This window comes from Herpailurus yagouaroundi, unplaced genomic scaffold (assembly GCF_014898765.1).
Source record: "Herpailurus yagouaroundi ecotype Mexico unplaced genomic scaffold, PumYag 140, whole genome shotgun sequence".
NCBI lineage: Eukaryota > Metazoa > Chordata > Mammalia > Carnivora > Felidae > Herpailurus > Herpailurus yagouaroundi.
This window is the reverse complement of record NW_024412395.1, coordinates 41,237,328-41,260,064: the sequence shown is the minus strand read 5'-3', so window position 1 is coordinate 41,260,064 and position 22,737 is coordinate 41,237,328. Positions and strand designations below refer to the sequence as shown.

Genomic DNA, 22,737 nt, shown 5'->3' with positions numbered 1-22,737 from the left:
TGCAACATAGCTGTGGGGCTATATGGACACTGAGAACATGAAAGATCAGTACCAGAAATCTAAAATACTGAAAATTTATGTCACTAATCTACCAGGTAGGATTTCTGATGGCTAGGCAAGGACCTATACTAGGAGGCCAACCGTATGAATCCAAGTGTGGAGTTAAGGAAGTATTTGAAGGTCATGACTCTTAGAGGGTAACCTACTGTGAGTAACTGGAAAGCAGGGCCAGCCTTGTGGAACAATTGTATCAAACCACATCTTTCTCACTGGTTTTTAATAGGTGATACCCATCTCCCAGGAGATAATCTTACTCTTTCACATCTTTGAAATGCTATTTAGTATATGATATTAATAAACTATATGATTACAGTGGATTAAGAATCCCTAATGCTGTAAAGTTCATGGTACATAAAGTTCTCACTACCTGCTTCTGGCACCATAAAGTAGCCAAATATAGACATAATGCTAAATTATGAAATAAGCATAAGGAAATTCAACAGAACTTTGATTTTTCTCATGATACTAGCTTTAGTGTTTTCTTAAAATAGGAAGTCCTGTCAAAAATATTTGATGCCTCACTTTGCCTGTGCTCTTAAGATTTTTTCTTAGACTCCTGTCAGGATAATTCAGCATCCTATGTTGCTTTGAAAAACTGAAACCTACTTTTCTAGGCCTTAGTATCCTCACCTGTGATGTGCAGTATATATACCATAGGTCTTTAAGATGAATTCCCTTTTAGGTATCACATTCTAAAAGCTTTTTTATAAACTAATTATTGGGAAGTAAAGTATTCTGAAAGTACACTTACAAAGAAAAAGTAGTGAAAACATCAGTTTTGTTTACTTGAACTGTGGTGAAATTTACTGAAAACTAGCCTGAAATCAATTTGGTAAATGATCAATTCACTGAATGACTAACAAACCTAAAATTGACAGATCAAATATCTTACTCCAGCTTTAAAATCTTCACCTCAGCTGTTTTACTACCAGAGTCAAAGACTGGAATAGAGAAATAGGTCCCAATCCAGAAAAATAAGAGTAAAATTTATCCATTCACTTAGATAACATTGAGCATTGGAGAAGTATTAGGCATCTCCAATATTAACATGGGAAATAGACTTTTAGTGGCCCAGCACTGCAAATCCATGCTGAAATTGCTGCAGCAAAGTCTTGGTGATATAAAAACTTAAAAAAAACAAACAAACAAAAAATCAGTGACTTGGCAAATAGATTACTCGGTGAATTGACTTTTGGTGGACTGGTTTTCTTCTTTTACTTACATACTCTTTATCCCCTAAATAAGTCAGCCTACAAGTATGTAAAATCAAACAAAATGGGAGCAACAAAACAAAAATAAAGATAAACTCTGATATAAAATTGAAGCAGGAATGAGACTTGAGAATACATTTCATTAAAACTTGAACATATTGCTGGTAAACCACAAATTGACATTAGCTGCCAGTAAAATGTAGGATCCTAGTTAATTACACAATTCAGTGTAAAGGAAAAAATGAGTAAATTGCTCATGAGATGTTCAATAATACTTTGGAGTATCATTTATGAAGAATAATGGAAATGTTGAAATACAAAATCATATGTAGATTCAATTTCATATAATTTTTGAATTTCTGAATATAGAAAACATTTTTAAATTATTCATTTAAAATAAATGTTTTTTTAAAGCTCTATTTAGTTTTTAAGATGTAAAATACCTGAGAGTAATGATTTTATTTGCAGGCTTTCTCAAGTATTTTTTCGTCCTGTATCTTCAGTTCAGGATGAAAACCTCACTATCATTTCCCTTTTCCATGTTACCTAGAGACCCCTCCCAACTTTAATCACCTCTCTGGCCTCCATTCAGACTTTTCTCTTTCATATACAGGTAGTCCTCCCTCCTGAAAGACCAATGTAATCACCTTTCTTTCCAACTCTAATTCTCAAGCCCTAATTCAGACCATCATTATTTTTTTTAAGTGGACAATTCCAACAACTTCTTGTCCCAACCTCTAAACCCTTTTTCAAATTTATTACAACTCAGCACGGTACAATAGAAGATTCTCATTTACCTTTAGAGACTGTTATGTCTTGTACAAAATAGGTGCCTCAACACAAGTTTATAAAACCTACAGTCTTTTTAAAAAAAATTTTTTAATGTTTATTTTTGAGAGAAAGAGTGAGACAGAGCATGAGCAGGGGAGGGCCAGAGAGACAGGGAGACACAGAATCAGAAGCAGGCTTCAGGCTCCGAGCTGTCAGCACAGAGCCCGACCACGAACTGTGAGATGATGACCTGAACCGAAGTCAGATGCTTAACCAACTGAGCCACCCAGGCACCTCAAAACCTTACAGTCTTATATTTTACTTTCATAGTGCATTGCAGACAATATGGTGTAGTATGCTTATTAATTATTTTGTTTAGTCTTCTGAAATAAAACATAAATCTTTTTTCTTCTTTGTAGTATTTATAGAAATGAAGGTGTTGCTGCTAAAGTTTGAAATTAGTAACTCTTGAAAGCAGAATAATAATGGTAAAATAGGCAATCTGTCACCATCCCCATCATGTTGATCATCTGTTTTCTTTGTATCCATTTTCTTTGTATCCACGTCTTAGTCAAGAAAGATTATTTTCAGGAGCCATTTACTATGTTAGTCTTAGAAATTAAGAAAAAATAATATGCTAACTCTCTTGATGCATAATTTTTTATTGACAAAAAAGCTTATAGCATATGAATCAAGTGATATAAATTCTGTTTCCTTTTTCTAAAGAAACATTCATCGAGAAAAATACTTTTTCTTTTTCCTTCTCACTTATTTTAACGACTCCATGAATTAAGAATGTATTTTAAGCTTCAGGTTTTCCTTACAGTCTATTTCTCATTTTCTGAAACCCAGGAGTCAGAAGACTGTATATGTAGCACAATATATGCAGTTCCCTTAACAAGTATTTACTATATAAATGCCAAGGGCAAAAATGTAAATGTCACTATATTTGGTAAATTTTGGACACTAACATAATCTATTCCTTTCTTGACGTAGGTGTGTTTTCCTAGCTGAATAAAACATAACTATGTAAAAATTGTAACTGAATAAAAAAAATAAATTGATAAAACCCTTTAAATTTTGGCTTAAGTTGACTTTATGATTAATAAGATAGTTTAAAAACTGAATGTAGATTCCTTTACAGACTCTTTTATTAGTCTCTCTCTTCTCCAAGTGTCACAAATGTCACTTCTCTATTTTTCAATTTATGTGATGCATACTGCCTTGGTGCCTAAAAGCATAACAGAAAAATAAAAATCTAAACGAATCAAAAGCTTCCCATACTGGTAAACATAAAACTGTTTTGATGACTTTCTTCTCAGTGGTTTGTGGCATTAAAATGCAGTTCGTAGAACTGTTGTTCCTATTGACTTCATTTGAAATCTGAGGAAAAAATTTTTACTTCCTTCAGAATTACTTTGTAAAATTTGGGGTGCCTGGGTGGCTCAGTTGGTTAAGCATCCAACTTCGGCTCATGTCATGACCTTGAGGTCCATGAGTTCAAGCCCCACATCGGGCTCTGTGCTGACAGCTCAGAGCCTGGAGCCTGTTTCAGATTCTATGTGTCCCTCTCTCTCTGCCCCTCCCCCACTCACTTGCTGTCTCTCTCTCTCTCTCTCTCTCTCTCTCTCTCTCTCTCTCTCAAAAAATAAACATTAAAAAAGATTTTTTAAAATTATTTTTCACATGAGAATTACTGCAAATAATTAGTATAGATATTATTTTTAACATACAAATATGGATTATATTCATTTGGGTTTTTTGACACAATTCTTCTGTGACATAATCTTGGTCATGCATGCTTTCGTGGCTGAATATTGTCAGTCACTTATCAAATATAAAAACATCTTTGTAACATCAATCAATTACATGTAGAGGTTAAGAGCCCAGGTTTTAGAGTGAGATAGTCCTAGGTTCAAAATACAGTTCTATTCCTTGTTGCCTCTGTACCTCAGGAAATTATTTAACCTTACTGGGTGTGAATTCCCTCAGTTGTAATGTTGGAACAATAAAACCCACCATATTAGAAGTGTTGTGAACATTAATGTATTGAAAATGCCTGGAACAAAGCACAGTGCTTGCAATGTGGGATGTAACTCTCATCCAGGATGGTAGCAGGAGTAGTATTTGTATTTTTAATACCCATTGAATGAGATAATCAAGATTTCTTGCCCCAGATTAGGAATCATGGAATAAAAATTAACAACATTTTATTGTTTTTGGTTGCAGAACTGACTACAGTGGTTCAAGCTAAATTCCTAGTTTAACATTCTTTTAAGAAGAAAGCACATTTTGAAAATTTCCTTAACCTTCATATTAAAGGAATTATCTCTCTCTCTTTAAGTTTATTTATTTATTTTGAGAGAGAGAGAGAGAGAGAGAGCATGTGCAAGTGGGGGCAGAGCAGAGAGGGGGGGAGAGAGAATCCTAAGCAGGCTCCACACTGTCAGTGCAGAGCCTGATGCAGAACTCTGAACCCACAAACTGTGAGATCATGACCTGAGCCAAAGTCAGAGCTTAACTGACTGAGCCACCCAAGCACCCCTAGAGAAATTATCTCTTAAAAAATTAAGTAACAGGGGCACCTGAATGGCTCAGTTGGTTAAGCGTTCAACTCTTGATTTCAGCTCAGGTCATGATCTTTGGCTGTGCTGACAGCACGGAGCCTGCTTGAGATTCTCTCATACTCTCCCTCTGCCCCTTCTACACACACACCCACACTCTCTGTCTCTCTCTGTCTCTCTCTCTCTCTCTTTCTCAAAATAAATATTTTTAAAGAAGAAGTAAGAAATAAAACTATTTTAAAAGGGTGCCATTCTTCTATCTGAACATATTACTTTAGACAGTAAGAAGGTAATATAACAGTGTATTTGTTTTGATTGACATATTGAGGATAATTAAAACCAGACTCAGATTGTATCTATGCACTGAGCAGTATTATTCCTATAATGCATTAGCATTATGGTAGTTTATGTGTTTCTCTTGGTGACTTATAATGGGAAATCTCAAATATGTAATATATACGATGTACCCATCATCAGCTTAAGAAATCATATAGCCAGTATTGTTTTACATATGTCCCCATCTGCTTCTACTTTTCCATTTGCTGAAGCAAATCTTACACGTCTTGTTTTATCTGTAAAATATTCAATATGTATCTCTAGATGATAAGGACTCTTGTTTTTTACAAGAGTACCATTATCACACTTTAAAATTATAATTTCTGGATACCATCAAATGTTAGGCATTGTTCACAGTTTCAGTTCTTTAATTATTCTAATTTTCTGAAGGTTTTATATTTGAATCAATATTTAGATAAAATGTATTTGATACATCTTTTAAGTCTCTTTTAATCTTACAGTTTTTTTTCCTTAAAATTTATTTCTCAAAAAAAACTGAGTAATTTGTAGAATTTCCTACAGACTGAATTTTGCTATGTAGTTTAACATACACTTCTTATCCTATTTTTCCTGTAAAGTTATAGTAATTAGGTCCAGAAACCTCATCACATTTAGGTTTGATTCATTTGGTAGAGGGCAGGATTAATTTATAGGTGATGGAGTGAACCCCCATTAGAAGGCTGATGTTTACCTAGTGGTCTCTCTTTCTGGTGATTGACAACCATTCAGGTTCAATGCTTAGATCCCTGAATTCATCAGGTATTACATTCCTTCTTGATTTATTATCTGTAATATTTCTTTTTTTTAATTTAATGTTTATTCATTTTTGAGAGACAGAGCATGACGGAGGTGGGGGGCGGCAGAAAGAGAGGGAGACACAGAATCTGAAGCAGGCTCCAGGCTCCTAACTGTCGCACAGAGCCCAACTGGGGCTCGAGCCCATGGACCATGAGATCATGACCTGAGCTGAAGTCATACACTTAAGGACACTTAATCGACTGAGCCACCCAGGCACCCTGTAATATTTCTATAAAGAGAAACTTCCTTCAGTTATTTGGATAGCTTCATGCTTGGTTGAACTGATAATACAAGAAAACAATCCATAGGGGTGTCATCACACAACTAATATTTTCAAATATCTGTCAACTTTATGGTCATTATAGTTTGGAAATGTGATTGATATATCTCTATTTATGGGTTTATGGATACATATGTTTATAAATATATTTTTATAGATCTAGATCTCTATTTAAAGTTGAAGTCATTAAAGTAAGAAAACCAAAGATATGCCAAAGGCCATGAACAATTATAGATATAAATTTAATTAAAAATTAAAATTTCTAAGCTTTATACTAGCTTTATAGATTTCAGAATATCTGAATTTACATAGAATTTTCTGACATGTTGATCACTTGTGTTTATTTTTCTTTTAATATATTATTTCTGTAAAATGTTAATTAAAAGGGAATGCAGTGGTGTCTTTTGAAAGAAGAGGATGTCATTCCCCGTATCAGGGCAATGGAAGGCCGTAGAGGAAGACCACCAAATCCAGATAGACAGCGAGCAAGAGAGGAATCCAGGATGAGACGTCGGAAGGGTCGGCCTCCAAACGTGGGAAGTGCTGAGTTTCTAGACAACACAGATGCCAAATTGCTAAGAAAACTGCAAGCTCAAGGTAAGAGATAGAATGACACTGTAATGATCATACTAATATGTCTACGCATTTCTTATGTTTTTTAATATGAATGATACTGCTCTCACTTTCTGAAAAGTAGATATTTGTGTTAGAATAAAAATGAGAAAATAAGGAATCTCACTGGTAACTGGAGTTCTTTGATTAGGTAAGCTCCTTTCAAGAGCCATACTCATAAACACATCAGATCTTGTGTGTTTAGAATTACAAAGGTGGGGGATAAGCTTTCAAGGCTTGCACAGAAAGGGAATCACCCAGCACTTGGCACATGCCTTAAGGTGGTGCCAACCTTCTGGAAATTCTCATTTTAACAGCTCCCGATTCCTTGAGGTGGTACAAGGGAATAACTCCAAAATATGTGGATCTGTGGAGTAAATTTTCAGTCAGAGAACTCCAATTACTGGTAAGTAACCCCAGTCTTTTTAGTTTGGGTTCTTTGTAGTCTGGATATATCACATATATTTTCAAAATGGCCAACTAATAGATTTAAATCATAATTTATTTTAAGATCACCAGAAAGTATTACTTTTCAAGCACAAAGTGCTCATAATTACCTCAAATGTATTGTAACTGAAAGCTACACATAAATTATCAACATGAAGTTACCATGCTATGTCTGACACAGAAAGCTGACTAAAATAAAAGAGTTCTGTATGAGTTTGAGTAACTAGGTACAAATGTGAAGCCTCTTAAGGCTATCTGAATATACATCAAAAGAGATGTATTGGTGTCTTATATTCTCAAGCATATATAAAAACATATAAATCAATATAAAATAAAGGCTTAATAATAAAAATTGACTTGAAAGACTAACAGGATTTTACTTCTTTGCATGGTTTTTCTTTTTCCGGAAGAAAATCTTGACTTATTTCTCTTTATTGTAAACACTATCATAATATTGACTTCTTTGGAGCTGTTTTGTTTTTATTATAAAATAAACACCCACAACAAAACTCAAAGAATAGAATGCTTTACAAATAAGACACTTGTTCTCACTCACTTTAAAATAAAAGACACTCATGAGCGGCATCATTATTAACAGTTTTTTATAAATCCATCCAGAAATGTGTACACACACTCCTACATACACACACACACAGTCATGTGACACAATATATGTGTACATATACATATGTAATTTATTGTATCATATATCTTTTCATTTGTAAAATAGATGGGCTTATGTACATCCTATTCAACTTGCTTAATTTATCCACTTAATTTATTCCACCTAATTTATCTCGAACATATTTCTATATCTGCACTTAAAAATCAACCTTAGGCTTTTACTAGCTGAATAGTAAAGTGATGCCACATATGGCTCTACCATACTTCAGTTAATCAGTCTCTTTTGATGACTATTTGAGCTGCTTCCCAATCATTGCTACCACAAATGGTCCTGCAATAAACACATATTACACATTTATTCATATCCTTCTATAGGTATGGCTATTTCATAGTATAAAATTGTAGAGATAGAATCTTTGAATCAAAGGGTATGTGCATTTTCAGTTTTGGAAGCTAGCAGGCAAATATTGTCTCCAAAAAGGTTGCGCTGATTCATAGTTCCACTGATGGCATGTAAATTAACTATCTGGCATGTAACTTAATGTCATATAAGTTTTTCTCTCTTGTATGTTAATGAATTTTTTTAGTTTGCTTGTTTATGTGTATATGCATGTATGTATGTATGTAATCTCTATACCCAATGTTGGCCTCAAACCCATGACCCCATCGTCAGGAGTCACATGCTATTCTGACTGAGCCAGTCAGGAGCCCCAAGAGTGAAAATTTTTTATGTTATTTTATTTGGTTTCTGTTATGATTTTTATCTCCCCTAAATAGTTATAAGTGAAGGTTGATAAAAAGTTAATATATTAAGAGATACAGCTATAAATGATGGGTTTTTAAAATTAATATTGTCAATAAACCACTGACTCTTCTGATGAATGTATAATAGTGATGAGTGTGCATTATTTGCATAAAATAAGAAAGCTTGAAATTAACGGATACCCAAAGCATGGGCTCTTCATGCATGTCTTGAATATCTACTACAAATACTATTAATACTTAGTATCTAAAATGGCAGCCTTATAAATGGAAAATTAACTAAATTTTATTTTAACAAAATAAAAGGCAATTATTAACTTTTACCCAAATGTTTTTTTCCTCCCTTGAGATTTCAAATTGGTTTGTATTCTGTTACATAAGTCTCCCTTGTTGTATTATGTTGCATTTTAAATTCTGTACCTTTCACAAGATTATGTATATGTTTTTTCCTCAACATGTATATAAATGTTAAATATTTAAAAGTAAATTATTAATATTTACCAGCATATATGGTAAAATATGCATTTTTTTTCTTGGGAAGAAAGAAATGAATCACTTTATCACTCCTTTTATTTCTGAAAGGCTTCTACATTAACAGGTTGAGGGGGTTATTTGAAGGTATTCTAGAAGTTTCTGTCATATTATCCTGCTAGGCCTCACCTAGACTGAAATACTGGACTTAATTTGAAGTAAAGTTCAGAACAGCAAAATAAATGCAAATTTTGAATGTACACCCAAGCATTATGACATGAGAGTTCTCTAATTTCTCTAGAAAATAAAGATAAGAATCTGGCAGTTTTGATATGAAAAGGACTATTGACCTAATAAATAAACCTGCCAAAACTATTAATACTTTAAATTTTCTAAGATATGAAATAGTACCTCTCCCTTTCATATGTCATAGAATCTGAGATGCCATAGTCATTGCAATGTACCATTATTTCAAGATGTACCACTACAAAAGAAAAGTACTGCCAATTGTCACACATATTCTGATTTTAGACTGTGTTTAAAAATTGTATCTTAGAACCAAAGAAAATGTGGTGTATCTAAAATATCCCTAATTCTGTGTGAAAATAAACTATTTCAAAAGTAAACTTGTATCTTTAAATTAAATGGATAGGTAATTTCTTAATCCATAAAAGATCTTTTTCAAATTAATAATCAAAAGTTATTTATGAGTTATTGGAGGATTGGAGATATATTTTAGCATCATCTTCTATTAACCCTTCCAGTTTACTAGATAAAGTTAGACCCTTTACATCCCCTCCCCTTTTTTAAAGTCTTATTAATAGAAAATCAGCCATAGTAACCAATGTCACTTCTGCTGTTACAGGACAGAGGGTTAAGTTCTTATCTAAAATCTCAAGGCACTCAACTTTTCTTAAAGGTTTTTAGAACTAGGATCATATAGACTGTGAAGTCAGAAAGACTTGGGTTTATATCTTGGCTTTGTTATTTAACCTTTGTGAGCCTTAGTTATTTCTCTTGTAAACTGGGCATAATGTTGCCTATCTCATAAGATTGTTATGAAGATTAAATAAGTTTATGTAAATTTAATACAGCAATTCAATAAATGGTGGAAAAAATTAGTAGAACTCAAGTAATTAATACTCATTATTCAATATAATATATAGATTTCTTAAAACTCATCTGCTACAAAGTTTAAAATAATGTCTAATGTAAGGTGGTATTTTATGAGTGATACTATGATACAGCACTATTTATTTATTTATTATTTATTTATATAATTTTTTTTAACGTTTATTTATTTTTGAGACAGAGAGAGACAGAGCATGAACCGGGGAGGGTCAGAGAGAGAGAGGGAGACACAGAATCTGAAACAGGCTCCAGGTTCTGAGCTGTCAGCACAGAGACCGACACGGGCCTGAACTCACGAACCGTGAGATCATGACCTGAGCCGAAGTCGGACGCTCAACCAGCTGAGCCACCCAGACGCCCCATACAGCGCTCTTATAGTTAAAAATATGCTGACAAGGTTTGCCAGCAGAAGAAAGCATGACATGCTTCCCATGTCAGTTACCTGTTGCCATAGTAATGTTGGAAAACAACCAACCACACAATTTCAGTGATTTATAACACTAAGCATTAATTGTTGCGCAGATCAAAGCAGCTGGAGGTAAGTTAGGCAGCTCTGCTGATCTTGGCTGGGTGTTTTCACACACGTGAAGTCATCTGACTCCATGTGTCCCAACCTTCAGCAGCCTCGCCCAATCATGTCTTTATAGTAAAGGGCAAGCAAGGCACAAGCGAAGAAATAGAAAGAGTACAAGTATATTTTCAACCTTCTTTGTGTATCACAACTGCTAACATCCTATTAGCTAGTGAAGATCACATGTCTGAACTCAGAATCAAGGGAAAAGAAGATAAATATATGTCACCTCTTGATGAGAGGAACTGCAAAGTCACATTGCAGATGACATGGAAGAGGGAAGAATGAATAGTTGGGGCCACTCATCATGTCAGTCTATTCCAGTTTCATGCATTTGTCCTTAAAAATTATGAGAACTAAGTTGTCTTTAAAACCCCTTGACATTCTGTACTCTTTATTTAGGAGATTTAGACCCTCTCCTTCATAAATGAAAATGTCACTGGATTCAGAAACTACCATTTATATAGCTGATTGTGATACTGAGTTTTGGAGGCTTTGCATTTGTTCTATTTTGAGTCCTTTTTCCTTTTCATGTATTTTGTTATTTTTAAGACCAAAGCTAAAGCACTATTTTTGCATACTAGCTACTACTTTCCTACGAAGTGGGGATTACACAAAATGTGAAAAAAAAAAAAAAACCCAAAAACTGATGTGCTCAGATTACCCTTTGTGAAGAGAATTAAAAGAAGTATCATTTTTGTGTAGTTCTGTGTGTGGGATCTTCTTTGGTGAAATAATTTAGCAATTTCTAGGGGAAATAAACATGAAATTTGCTGCCACACCATTCTCTCAGTTGGTATCTAACCTTAGGCGATTTTCTTAAAAATTATGTCCTTTCATGATGATACCAGTTTCACACAGTCATTGTTTCTAGGTTAACAGTTATGTAAAGTTGTTAATAATATTTCTTGAAATGTTGTGTTTTTCAGAAATAGCCAGACAAGCAGCGCAAATAAAGCTTTTGAGAAAACTTCAAAAGCAGGAACAGGCTCGGGTTGCCAAAGAAGCTAAAAAACAACAAGGTAGGTGATTTAAATGAAAACATAAACATCAAGAGTGAGTGTTGGGGAATTCATAAGAAGTTTCTCCTCTTTGTTTCCTTGCTGATGATATCTGTGCTTCGGTTTTCACCACAGCAATAATGGCTGCTGAGGAGAAGAGAAAGCAAAAAGAACAAATAAAGATTATGAAACAACAGGTACGTTTATGCATTAGAACTGACTTTTAAAGCACAAGTGTTATATTGAGGCTTTATTGGCATATGTAGATATGTACATTCTTTTCATCTTGATTTCTGAAATAACCACATTTCACATTAATATTATGGATCTTACTTAGAAAGTTGTCATCTTGCATTAATTAAAATTCACCTCATTTTTGAACCAAGTCTCATACTTCCAAGTTTTTAAAGCTTACCAAATAGTAGATTTGTATAAGTATTTTTAATATCCTGATAGACTTTGAATATAGGTTGACATCTGAACAGCTTTCAAACTTTTAAAATTAATTATCAATAAATGAAGGCTATTGCTTAAATGTTTAGATTTTAGTAAGAGAAGCTTCTTCTTCTGAAATACATAAAATATACATAGAAAGTTAAATTCAAGTTTATAGAATAAGGTTTGTCTCCACTGCTTCTGAATGCTTAAATATTCTTACTGCAAAAAAAAAAAAAAAAAAAAAAAAAAAACAAAAAAAAAAAAAAAAAAAAAAAAAAACCAGAACCAAGAATGCACTATTTCAACATATCCAACATTCTATCTTCTATCTAGAATCTGTCTCCCCTATGTAGTTTTCAAAATTAAGCACAGGTAGGTGAAATGATTTTTAAATTTTTATAAGTGAATTAAGAATTCATGCAATGGCATGACAAGATATTGAGCATTTAAGATGTGAGGGTGTGAGCTACTCTCCCATCTCAAAGTATTCGTATAATCATTAAAGCAGAAAGGAAATGAGGGAACTACTATTCATTTAATATTTTGAACAGCAAGTAGTTTTTTCTGAGTGTGAAATGAAGTAAATTGTGTTATTATATAAATAGCTGCTAACTAAATGGCTTGGGTTGGATGTGATGTGGGATTCGAGACAGTTGATGTGGAATGGGGAGTCAGAACTTAGTCTGTAGTCAGGCAGCCAAGAGTTGAATATGGGCTCTGCTGCATAATATTTTTGTCATCTTAGATGAATTATCCTCTTTGTCTCTATTTCCTCCATGGTAAAAGGAAATAACCTCATTATCTAATGATTAAACGAGATCTTGGAATGTAACGTATATACCACAATGCCTGGCACAAACAGATGTTCACTTTTTAAGAGACAGATATTAAACACCAAACTATATGGTATACTGCTCACTGTAATTTAATGTGGTCAATTGTAAACTCAGATTCATTCCTTAGTTTGTTGATTGTGACTGCTAAAGGCACTGTATATATATTTATCAAAATAACATAAATATTTATTATATATTCCATGTATATGTAAAAATAGTCTATATTTTATTTTAAGTGAAATACTAATTTTTTACAGCTTATCCTATTTCCTAATGCCTAGAGACGCACCAGATTTCATCAGCCTCTGAAGTTCAGTTTTGTGTTCCTAAGCTCTTAAAGTGGCTACACCTTAAGCCTACGTAGTTTTTGCTGCTCATCAAAAAAGCATTGGGGTCCCAAGGTTCCAGCAACATGAATACAAATGAACTAATCTTAGATATTCATCAAGATATTTTTCTGAGGCTAGTCTTTTAATACCACTTATTCGTTGTTGCCAACAAAGTGAATCAAAGTCTAGCATGGGTTTACTCACATAGTCACAATGCCTATTTTAAAGTCAGCATTAGATCTAGGATTAAATGGTATCACATGCTTCTTATCGCCTGGATTCTTTATTCCACCTAGTAGGCCCCAATATATCAGCATATAGTCCTCAAAGCAATTTTCAAGAGACTTGCAGAAGTATTATTATGAAGCAGAAGGAGCAAAAGCATTGGAATCTAACCAGGTCTCTATATTTAGTAGTTGATGTTATGCAAAATATTTACCCTCCAGCAATTTCAATTTTCTCTTAGGTTAAAAAAAAAAAAAAAGATAACTGCAACTCCTGTGTTTTTGTTTTTGTTTTTTTAACATATTTTTACATTTATTTATTTTTGAAAGACAGAGCGAGAGAGGGTGACAAATAATTCGAATCAGGATCCAGACTCTGAGTTGTCAGCCCAGAGCCCATTGTGGGGCTTGAACCCATGAACTGTGAGATCATGACCTGAGCGGAAGTCAGATGCTTAACTGACCAAGTCACCCAGGCGCCCCTGTTGTTTTTTGTTTGTTTTTGTGTTTTTTAAAAAAAATTTTTTAACGTTTATTCATTTTTGAGACAGACAGAGCATGGATGGGGGAGGGTCAGAGAGAGGGAGACACAGAATCCGAAACAGGCTCCAGGCTCTGAGCTGTCAGCACAGAGCCTGACGCGGGGCTCAAACTCACGGACCGCGAGATCATGACCTGAGCCAAAGTCAGACGCCCAACCGACTGAGCCACCCAGGCACCCCATGTGTGTTGTTTTTTTTTTTTTAATGATCATTAAGATATTTTAAGTAAAGTGCCTAGTTCAGTGATTGGGTACTCAATATTATAAGGTGAACTTATAATAATTTATAAACAAGGTTTATCTCTGCTAATGCTAATGACAGCACTACCAAATATATGTACATATATATGAATCACTTGGACAGCTAAGATAAAGCTCTGAGTTGAACTTAAGCCCAAGATTCCATACCTATCTCTGTGCCTAAGAAAATAATAAATCACTTTTGCTGACTTGAGAATATACCATTTTATAACCTTATGATTAACAAGAGCAGGAAAATTAAATCACAAGTGTGCTTTACTTAGGTCTCAAGTTCTAAACTAAATAAATATATCAAGTGTGGATCAAGTACAGCCTTCTCTAAGACTGGAATGAAATAAAAGATACTCTTGGGTTTTTATGTTTGGCAAGCTACAATTAATATTCAATACCAAGTAGGATCACCAAAAACAAAATTATGGAATGTGATCAGTCTTCTAAAATCAGAACAGTAATTTCAGAAATCTCCTTTTCCTGCAGTAGAGAGCCCTGCAGGGAATCAATAACATTAGTATGAGGAAAAAAAGGAGTAAGTTTAAAAACATGTTAAAGCAGCCATTCACAACTATGTGGATGGAACTAGAGGGTATTATGCTAAGCGAAATTAGTCAGAGAAAGACAAAAATCATATGACTTCACTCATTTGAGGGGTTTAAGAGACAAAACAGGTGAACATAAGGGAAGGGTAACAAAAATAATATAAAAACAGGGAAGGGGACAAAACAGAAGAGACTCATAAATATGGAGAACAAACTGAGGGTTACTGGAGGGGTTGTGGGAGGGGGGATGGGCTAAATGGGTAAGGTGCATTAAGGAATCTATTCCTGAAATCATTGTTGCGCTATATGCTAACTAACTTGGACGTAAGTTAAATAAATAAATTACATAAAAATTAAAAAAAAAAAGAAATTTAATAAAAAACAACATGTTAAAGCATAGCTTCAAAAGGTACACTAGCATCCGGAGATTGGAGTAGGTATTGTAATAGAAAGCAGTGTAAAATGGGTTGGTTCTAGAAATCCTAGGAACAGTGCAACTTGCAAGCAGGACAATTGGGGTTGGTGGGGTGTTTTTTTTTGTTTTTTTTGGGTTTTTTTAAACTACGTATTCTTATCAGGGCCAATTTGGGAATTTCAAAGGGATTTATGAACATGAAATTGTTAACAATGTGCTTATAGCATATGGCATCATTTTAAATCAGCTGTAAAATTCTTATCAAAATTTACATGATCACTGAATTCTAAAACAATAACTAGAACATTAAATTTAGACAATGTGAATACCTAGTATGTTGTGTGAATTATTCCTTACAATGTTAAATTGTAGTTGACCCATTTTAAAATAATGTTAGATTACTTCTGAATTTAGCTTATTGTAATGTGATGTTATCATGTTATTCACTATGTGAAATAAGAAATTATGGTATGGAAAAAATTGTTAATCTATTACAATTGTATAGCACTATACGCTTTTTTAAGAATTGTAATTGTGTCATGACATAGTGAGTAAAGGGTAAGCACTTCTCCCTGTTTATACAAGAGTAGTTATATGTTCAAGATCATATAATGAATGACAGTAACTCAGAACTAGCTTTAAGTTTTCTGATTCCTGATGTATTATTTTTTCTGATCATTCTGACCCATATTTATTTCAAAGTAGGTATTACTTATGCTTGCAAACAGGCTAAATGAGTTTAATTACCTTGGTTTACCTGGCTTCTATATACTTAGTTAGAATTTGTATTTTATATATTGTTTTGATAAATTTTGTAAAATCCTATTAAGACATGAATATATATATATATTTGTGATGCTAAACTAAATCATTAAGTTTTAGATCCAGCATGGGCAACCTTTGGTAAATGTGTACTTACCTTAAATTAATTTCATTCCGCTTAAATGTGTTCATCTACATATTTATTGTCTTAAATTATAACTTTTTCTACAGGAAAAAATTAAAAGAATACAACAAATCAGAATGGAAAAAGAACTTCGAGCCCAGCAAATTCTAGAGGTAGAGCTCTTAAATTTGATATAATATATCTTAAAGTTTGCAAAAATAAAAATTTTACCCACATATTCTCTCACTCATACAAATTAATACATTCATCAGAAATTCTCTTTAAAAGTAACGCAGAGTAAGATCTTATCTGAACCTTATTTAAGTAGCAAGTTGATCTAATCCTAATTAGTCTAATAAAAACCCAGAAAATAAGACAAAATAAAGAGGAAACCTCTGAGCAGACAATATTGTTGTCATAAAGTTCATGTGCTAAAACTCATATTCTTTACTTTTAGAAAACTCATTAGGACATATAGTTAGATATTTATTTTTAATTTAGAAATAAAACATTACAAAAGTAAAAGTAAATTTTAAATGTAGAAACAGTTTAACTAGCTTGATTTTCTGGTTTCTAATATATCCTTCCCCTGAAGCTACTGGAATAGGGCTAAAGACATATGTTGGCAACAGCAGAAGTAATAGCCAAAAGACAGCAAGGGAAAAATGCAGAAAAACTCCAACCCGCATATATAGGAATTAAAAAACCTAGCAACAGCATGTAATTTTTAGTTGAATAGCAAGCAGTTTTCAACACCTTAATGGCCAAAATACATTACTCTATTGAACTGTGTAGTATAACTGATGTTCAGAACAATTGTCCTGAGTCATCAAGAAAAAGCTAAATTATGTTTAGTGGTACTATGTCTAAACAGGCATAGGTCTCAAAATTATTTTCATCCATAAGTGTAAAAATAAACTTTTAATGTTTAAAATTATTATAACCTCTCAGCTATTCAGAAAACTATTGCTATGTAAAACAATTCTGAGGACCCCAGATAATTGAGGTTTTCTGTTTGTTTTTTTCCATCCAGAAATATACAGATATTTCCTTACTGCCTTCAAGTTAATTTTAAAACCTCCCAAATAGTAAATATGCTTATCTTAAAGTAAACTGATAATAACTACTGGATAGTTATAAAACTGCAAGATAGTTAAAGACTTTAAGATTGTGAAGCTCAAATTTGATGGCACAATCTTAATAATCAAAATATGCTTCATGAAATATGTTTCCATCCTATTTAAAAAAAAAACCTTTAATTAACCACATGGCACAGCTAGGGAAAATGAGATTTAATGTGTCATTTAAATCATCTGAGGAACAGATTTATCTCAAATTTCAAGTGTTGAAGAAATTTCAAATAAAGTGGACAGACGTGCATTTTTATGTTACTGATTCATTCATTAAGTAACTTTTTTATCAGTTAAAATCCACCCCATTTTCTAAACTTTCTACAGCAATCATGTTTTACTTTTAAAAACTATAAAAAAGGCAATACATGCTACAAAATGGTTTTTTCCGTGTTTAAGTGTTAAGTTAAAATAACATCAATGCTTAGTTATTTCAGACTTTTAACAGAGTTTGGAGAGGAAAAGCTGACATACTTTTATACATTTTAAAACTTTTGTATATCTTAATGCTAATTATACATTAAAAATGAGATTAGTATGTTAAATGTAATGTTAACTGGTGGGGGGTATGTAATTGTCTACATATATGTTACATATTGTTTTGTACCTGTGAGGCATGTAGCTCCATTTTTAAGTCTGAGATTATTTTCAAGTTGTAGTGGTGCTGTTGCATGACTTTGAGACCTGTTTTGCATGCACAGGCTAAAAAGAAAAAGAAGGAAGAAGCAGCAAATGCCAAATTATTGGAGGCCGAAAAACGAATAAAGGTTAGTTTAGATGAGAACCAGAGTTTTTATTTTTCAAAAATAAAAACTATACGCTATTACACCAGTATTAATTATACAAAAATAATAGCTCTCCTCAAAATAATTATCTTAAAATGTTTAGCACAGATACAATATGTGTATAATGTGTGCTTTTATTGTATGTATATTGTATGTATATGTTTTTTTATTTCCTTATACAGGTTTTATGTGATGCTTTGAGCTCTTACTTAAGTAGCAAACATCAAATCAGAAATGCAAACTATTACATAATACCTGTATATAGTTTTGCTGAATCAGAATGATCTTCCCAAAGTTATTTTGTGTTGTTGATGTTTATGTTTTAAATTGTGTTCCAAATCTGATTCTCTACTTAGATTACAAGTTTATCTTGGTTAATATCCAGCAACTATTTTAACTATTAAAAAGTGAGAAGCCTACAGAAATAAAAATCTAATTTTAGCAACTGTTACTTACCAATAATGAAATTAGCCATTGTTAATTACTATAATGTTTTGGTTTTGATTTTCTGTTGTGAAGCATTAGAGAGGTGAACGCCGCCCCCCCCCCACAACCCTCCCCAAGACACACATAGAAACATACACATTCCACCCCTCACCTTCCACTTTTTCTCATAATTGATTACTGAAAGGACTGCTGAGTGAAATGAAGCCCTACTGGTTCCAGGAGCTGACACAATTATATCTTATAAAGCCGGGGAACTATTTGTTACCTTTTCTACTTGGACTCTGTTACTTTTTTCTTTAGAAAAAAGATATTAATATCATGTAGATTTTTACCTTTATAAGAATATTTCTTTTTTTTTTTAATTTTTTTTTTCAACGTTTTTTATTTATTTTTGGGACAGAGAGAGACAGAGCATGAACGGGGGAGGGGCAGAGAGAGAGGGAGACACAGAATCGGAAACAGGCTCCAGGCTCCGAGCCATCAGCCCAGAGCCCGACGCGGGGCTCGAACTCACGGACCGCGAGATCGTGACCTGGCTGAAGTCGGCTGCTTAACCGACTGCGCCACCCAGGCGCCCCTATAAGAATATTTCAATTGATGATATTCATAGAATTGTTTGCATTAAGCCTGACCCCCTTGGGGTAGTGCCCTGCATTATAGCTGAGCATGAAAATCTGAAACTGATCTCTTAGTCTCTTGTTACTTTCATTCATAGATAGTGTATAGAAATGATATAGATGCTTTTAATTATAGAGTTTATTTGGGAATTTATGTTCCGAATGGACAGAGTTCTAATCAGCTGGATTTGAAGGTTGCACTACATAATGTATTAAAGTAATTTTAAAAGTCCACGTGCCAGTTGTATCTTATATGATCTGACCATCTAGCTAATCAATTCAGTGAATGTGCTATTGAAATGTGCTATTAGGTTATTGTATTTTAAGTTTAAATGGCTACTAAATAATATCCTTGCTACTGTCATACAATCTTTCTGTATTATGTAGAACCATATGAAATTGCCACCATATAAGTAAAAAATGATTAAATATTTGCAATTTCATATGGTTTGACCTAAGGGAGGACTATAGAACCTCAGAAGAGAAACTTTTAATATTTGTACTGTGTTCTAAATCTTCCCTAAAAATTGCATATTAAAAGTTTCTTATTTTTAAGGAAAAAGAAATGAGAAGACAACAAGCCGTTCTTCTAAAGCATCAGGTCTGTATACATACAGTTATGCAATTGTCAAAATGTACATTTTATGATTTTTCTTAAATCTGATTTGGGGACAATCTTCAAAATATTTTCTTAAAAATTTCCAATTTAATTCCTGCTTAAGTTTTTCCTTCATCTTACAGTTTATTGCCTTGCTTTGGTATTGGTGTCTTTTGGGGGGTTTAAAATTGGTTTCATGACTCTGTGATTTCTGTTTCATAATGTTGTGCCAACTCTTTCTACCAGGAGTTGGAGAGGCATAGACTAGATATGGTATGGGTATGTTTATTTTTGTACATCTAACACCGCATTGTGATTTGGTTGTGATATGGTTGTCATAGCAATGCATAAAGTGTAGCACTGGCTGCTGTCATATTACATACTGCTGCATGGCTTTACAGCACAGTGCATTGCATACATCTGCTTGTCTGTCTATAAAGAAGTATGATACATGTCCAGGATTTTTAATTGATTTGTGCAAGCCTTATATAAGGCTGCTGTCTAAAAATTTACATTACTGATGTCACAATGAAAGTTGGATCACTATACAATTAGATGTGATAATGACCCATATTCTCCCATCAATTCTAGATGCAAAACTGCCATTGAATACAATGGGAATTTTGAGTTAGGTTGATGAGAGAATATGAAATATATTCCGGTTTGATAGACAAATTTTAGAAATAATTTTAGAAACATCCCTTTGGGGGGACCAAATACTTTTAAACAAAAAGAAATGATTAGATATATAACTATCTGATTTTTTATTTTAAAATAAAATGAGATTATCAAACAAAACTAGTGCTTACCTTGTTTTCATACTTTGCCTTTTAGATTCCATTTATTAGCCCATGGTGCAGCTTTTATGGTCTTACCTAGCGCATCAGGTGGCAGACATCAGTAACCAGGAATACCCCATTTCATTGGTGCTTGTATATGAACCACGACTAGTTTAACTAAATTGGTATAAAAGCTTTAAAAAACTCTTTCTAATTTGTCGGTGGCTTATTGAATTTACAAAATGATAGCGTACTTGAAATAAAAATAACTAATTCTAAAACCATGAAGCGAAAGTGATTATAAATTTCTGCCTGATCTAAAAATTTAAGAACAATACAGCCTTTAGTTTAATTGGCCTCTAGTACATATTTGTGGCTTTTCTAATAGCAGATGTAAGGTAACTGACCTGTTCCAGCCAACCATTATGCTTTTTGTTCTGCCAGCTTTTGAAGGAGCATCACAACTGACCATAAGTAAATCTTGTATGCTTCTGTTTACACTGTCTCCATGTTCATTGCTTTACCTTTTTGCTTTTGATTGTTCTTGTATTTGCTTTCTAAACCTGAACTAAAACATGCACAGACTGGCCATTCTTGTCTTATATTTAGTATTTACTGTGACTTGTCTATAAATGCTAAACATGCTATACTGAGTTTTGTTTTGTTTTGTTTTGTTTTTCCATTTCAAAATCAAACCATTAACTAGAGTTATTTTGCTAATTTTATCTGGCCTAATAGGAACGGGAGAGAAGACGACAACATATGATGCTTATGAAAGCTATGGAAGCTCGTAAAAAAGCAGAAGTAAGTTCATGTTTCTAAAAAAATATTATCTAAGAAAAAAACCTATTTTTTCCTAAAATAATGGTCTTTCTAAATGTGAGTTTTTCAGGACATAGGTTTGTCGCGATTTAATGGCTTTCATAAGCAAACCAAATGTTAAATAATAACTGTTAGAACGTGAAAGAACGTAGGCAGGATTCCGATGTATGTGTTCATTTCCTCGGCTGAGATTTTAATTATCTTTTTTTAATGTAGTGACCGGCATTCCTTTGGATAAAAGTAGTTATTTAATACTGTAACTAGAGTTTCACAAAATTAATATTACAGCATGCCTAAACAAGTCCTAACGCAAACCCTAGTCAGATCAACCGTGGACTTCTGCTTTCAGAATTATTCTTTACTCTTCTGTGTGTAAAATTGGACCTAAGTACTTTCCTTATTTTTTTATTTTTTTTTAAATTTTTTTTTTAACGTTTATTTATTTTTGAGACAGAGAGAGACAGAGCATGAACGGGGGAGGGTCAGAGAGAGAGGGAGACACAGAATCTGAAACAGGCTCCAGGCTCTGAGCAGTCAGCACAGAGCCCGACGCGGGGCTCGAACTCACATACCGCGAGATCGTGACCTGACCGAAGTCGGACGCTTAACCAACTAAGCCACCCAGGCGCCCCACTTTCCTTATTTTTTTAAAGTTTTATTTATTTAAGTAATCTCTACAACCATGGTGGGGCTCGAACTCATGACCCCAGGATCAAGAGTCACATGCTCCTCTGACTGAACCAGCCAGGTGCCCCCAAGTACTTTCCTTAAAATAGACTTTTAACAGACAATTCAGAATAAGAAAAGTATTGAAATAAGTCAAGATGAGCTTATTTAGAACATAATAGAAATCAGTTAAAGGTTAAAATATATATTACAAAGGAATGCATTGTATATTAAAGTAGTTAAATAGAGGTATGGCCACTATATCCAGGGCTTTGGAGTATGAGAGACTCAGATTTCCCATGCCAACTCTGAACCAACTTGCTTTACCTCTTGAGGCTGTTCTTTAAAATTGAGATAATAATGATACCTACCTCCTAGGATTATAAGATTATCGAGTGAGATAAGCATTTAATAAATGACAATTAAGGGGCGCCTGGGTGGCGCAGTCGGTTAAGCGTCCGACTTCAGCCAGGTCACGATCTCGCGGTCCGTGAGTTCGAGCCCCGCATCAGGCTCTGGGCTGATGGCTCAGAGCCTGGAGCCTGTTTCCGATTCTGTGTCTCCCTCTCTCTCTGCCCCTCCCCCGTTCATGCTCTGTCTCTCTCTGTCCCAAAAATAAAAAATAAACGTTGAAAAAAAAATTAAAAAAAAAATAAATGACAATTAATGAAAATGACACTGTTTGATCTAGAAGTTGAGAGGCCTGTATTTCAGTATTTTGTCCTCAGCTCTGGCTTAAACTATCATTATAGATTTCTAATATAGAGAGGCAACATGCCAAGAATAAT

The 22,737-nt window shown here is 33.6% G+C and overlaps 1 protein-coding gene across 19 annotated transcripts in view; it reads left to right on the top strand.

The window, feature by feature from the left end:
- Nucleotides 1-22,737, top strand: part of BAZ2B (bromodomain adjacent to zinc finger domain 2B) — a 438,023-nt gene that overhangs the window by 351,197 nt on the left and 64,089 nt on the right. For 11 of the 19 annotated variants that reach the window (XM_040476372.1, XM_040476370.1, XM_040476371.1 and 8 more), the window contains 8 exons: nucleotides 6,407-6,617; nucleotides 11,568-11,660; nucleotides 11,775-11,836; nucleotides 16,213-16,278; nucleotides 17,937-18,002; nucleotides 19,641-19,685; nucleotides 19,929-19,961; nucleotides 21,200-21,265. In XM_040476372.1, the coding sequence (XP_040332306.1) occupies nucleotides 6,407-6,617; nucleotides 11,568-11,660; nucleotides 11,775-11,836; nucleotides 16,213-16,278; nucleotides 17,937-18,002; nucleotides 19,641-19,685; nucleotides 19,929-19,961; nucleotides 21,200-21,265 (642 nt within the window). The remainder of the gene's footprint in view (nucleotides 1-6,406; nucleotides 6,618-11,567; nucleotides 11,661-11,774; nucleotides 11,837-16,212; nucleotides 16,279-17,936; nucleotides 18,003-19,640; nucleotides 19,686-19,928; nucleotides 19,962-21,199; nucleotides 21,266-22,737) is intronic. The other 8 variants (XM_040476381.1, XM_040476383.1, XM_040476378.1 and 5 more) reach the window with 2 other exon arrangements.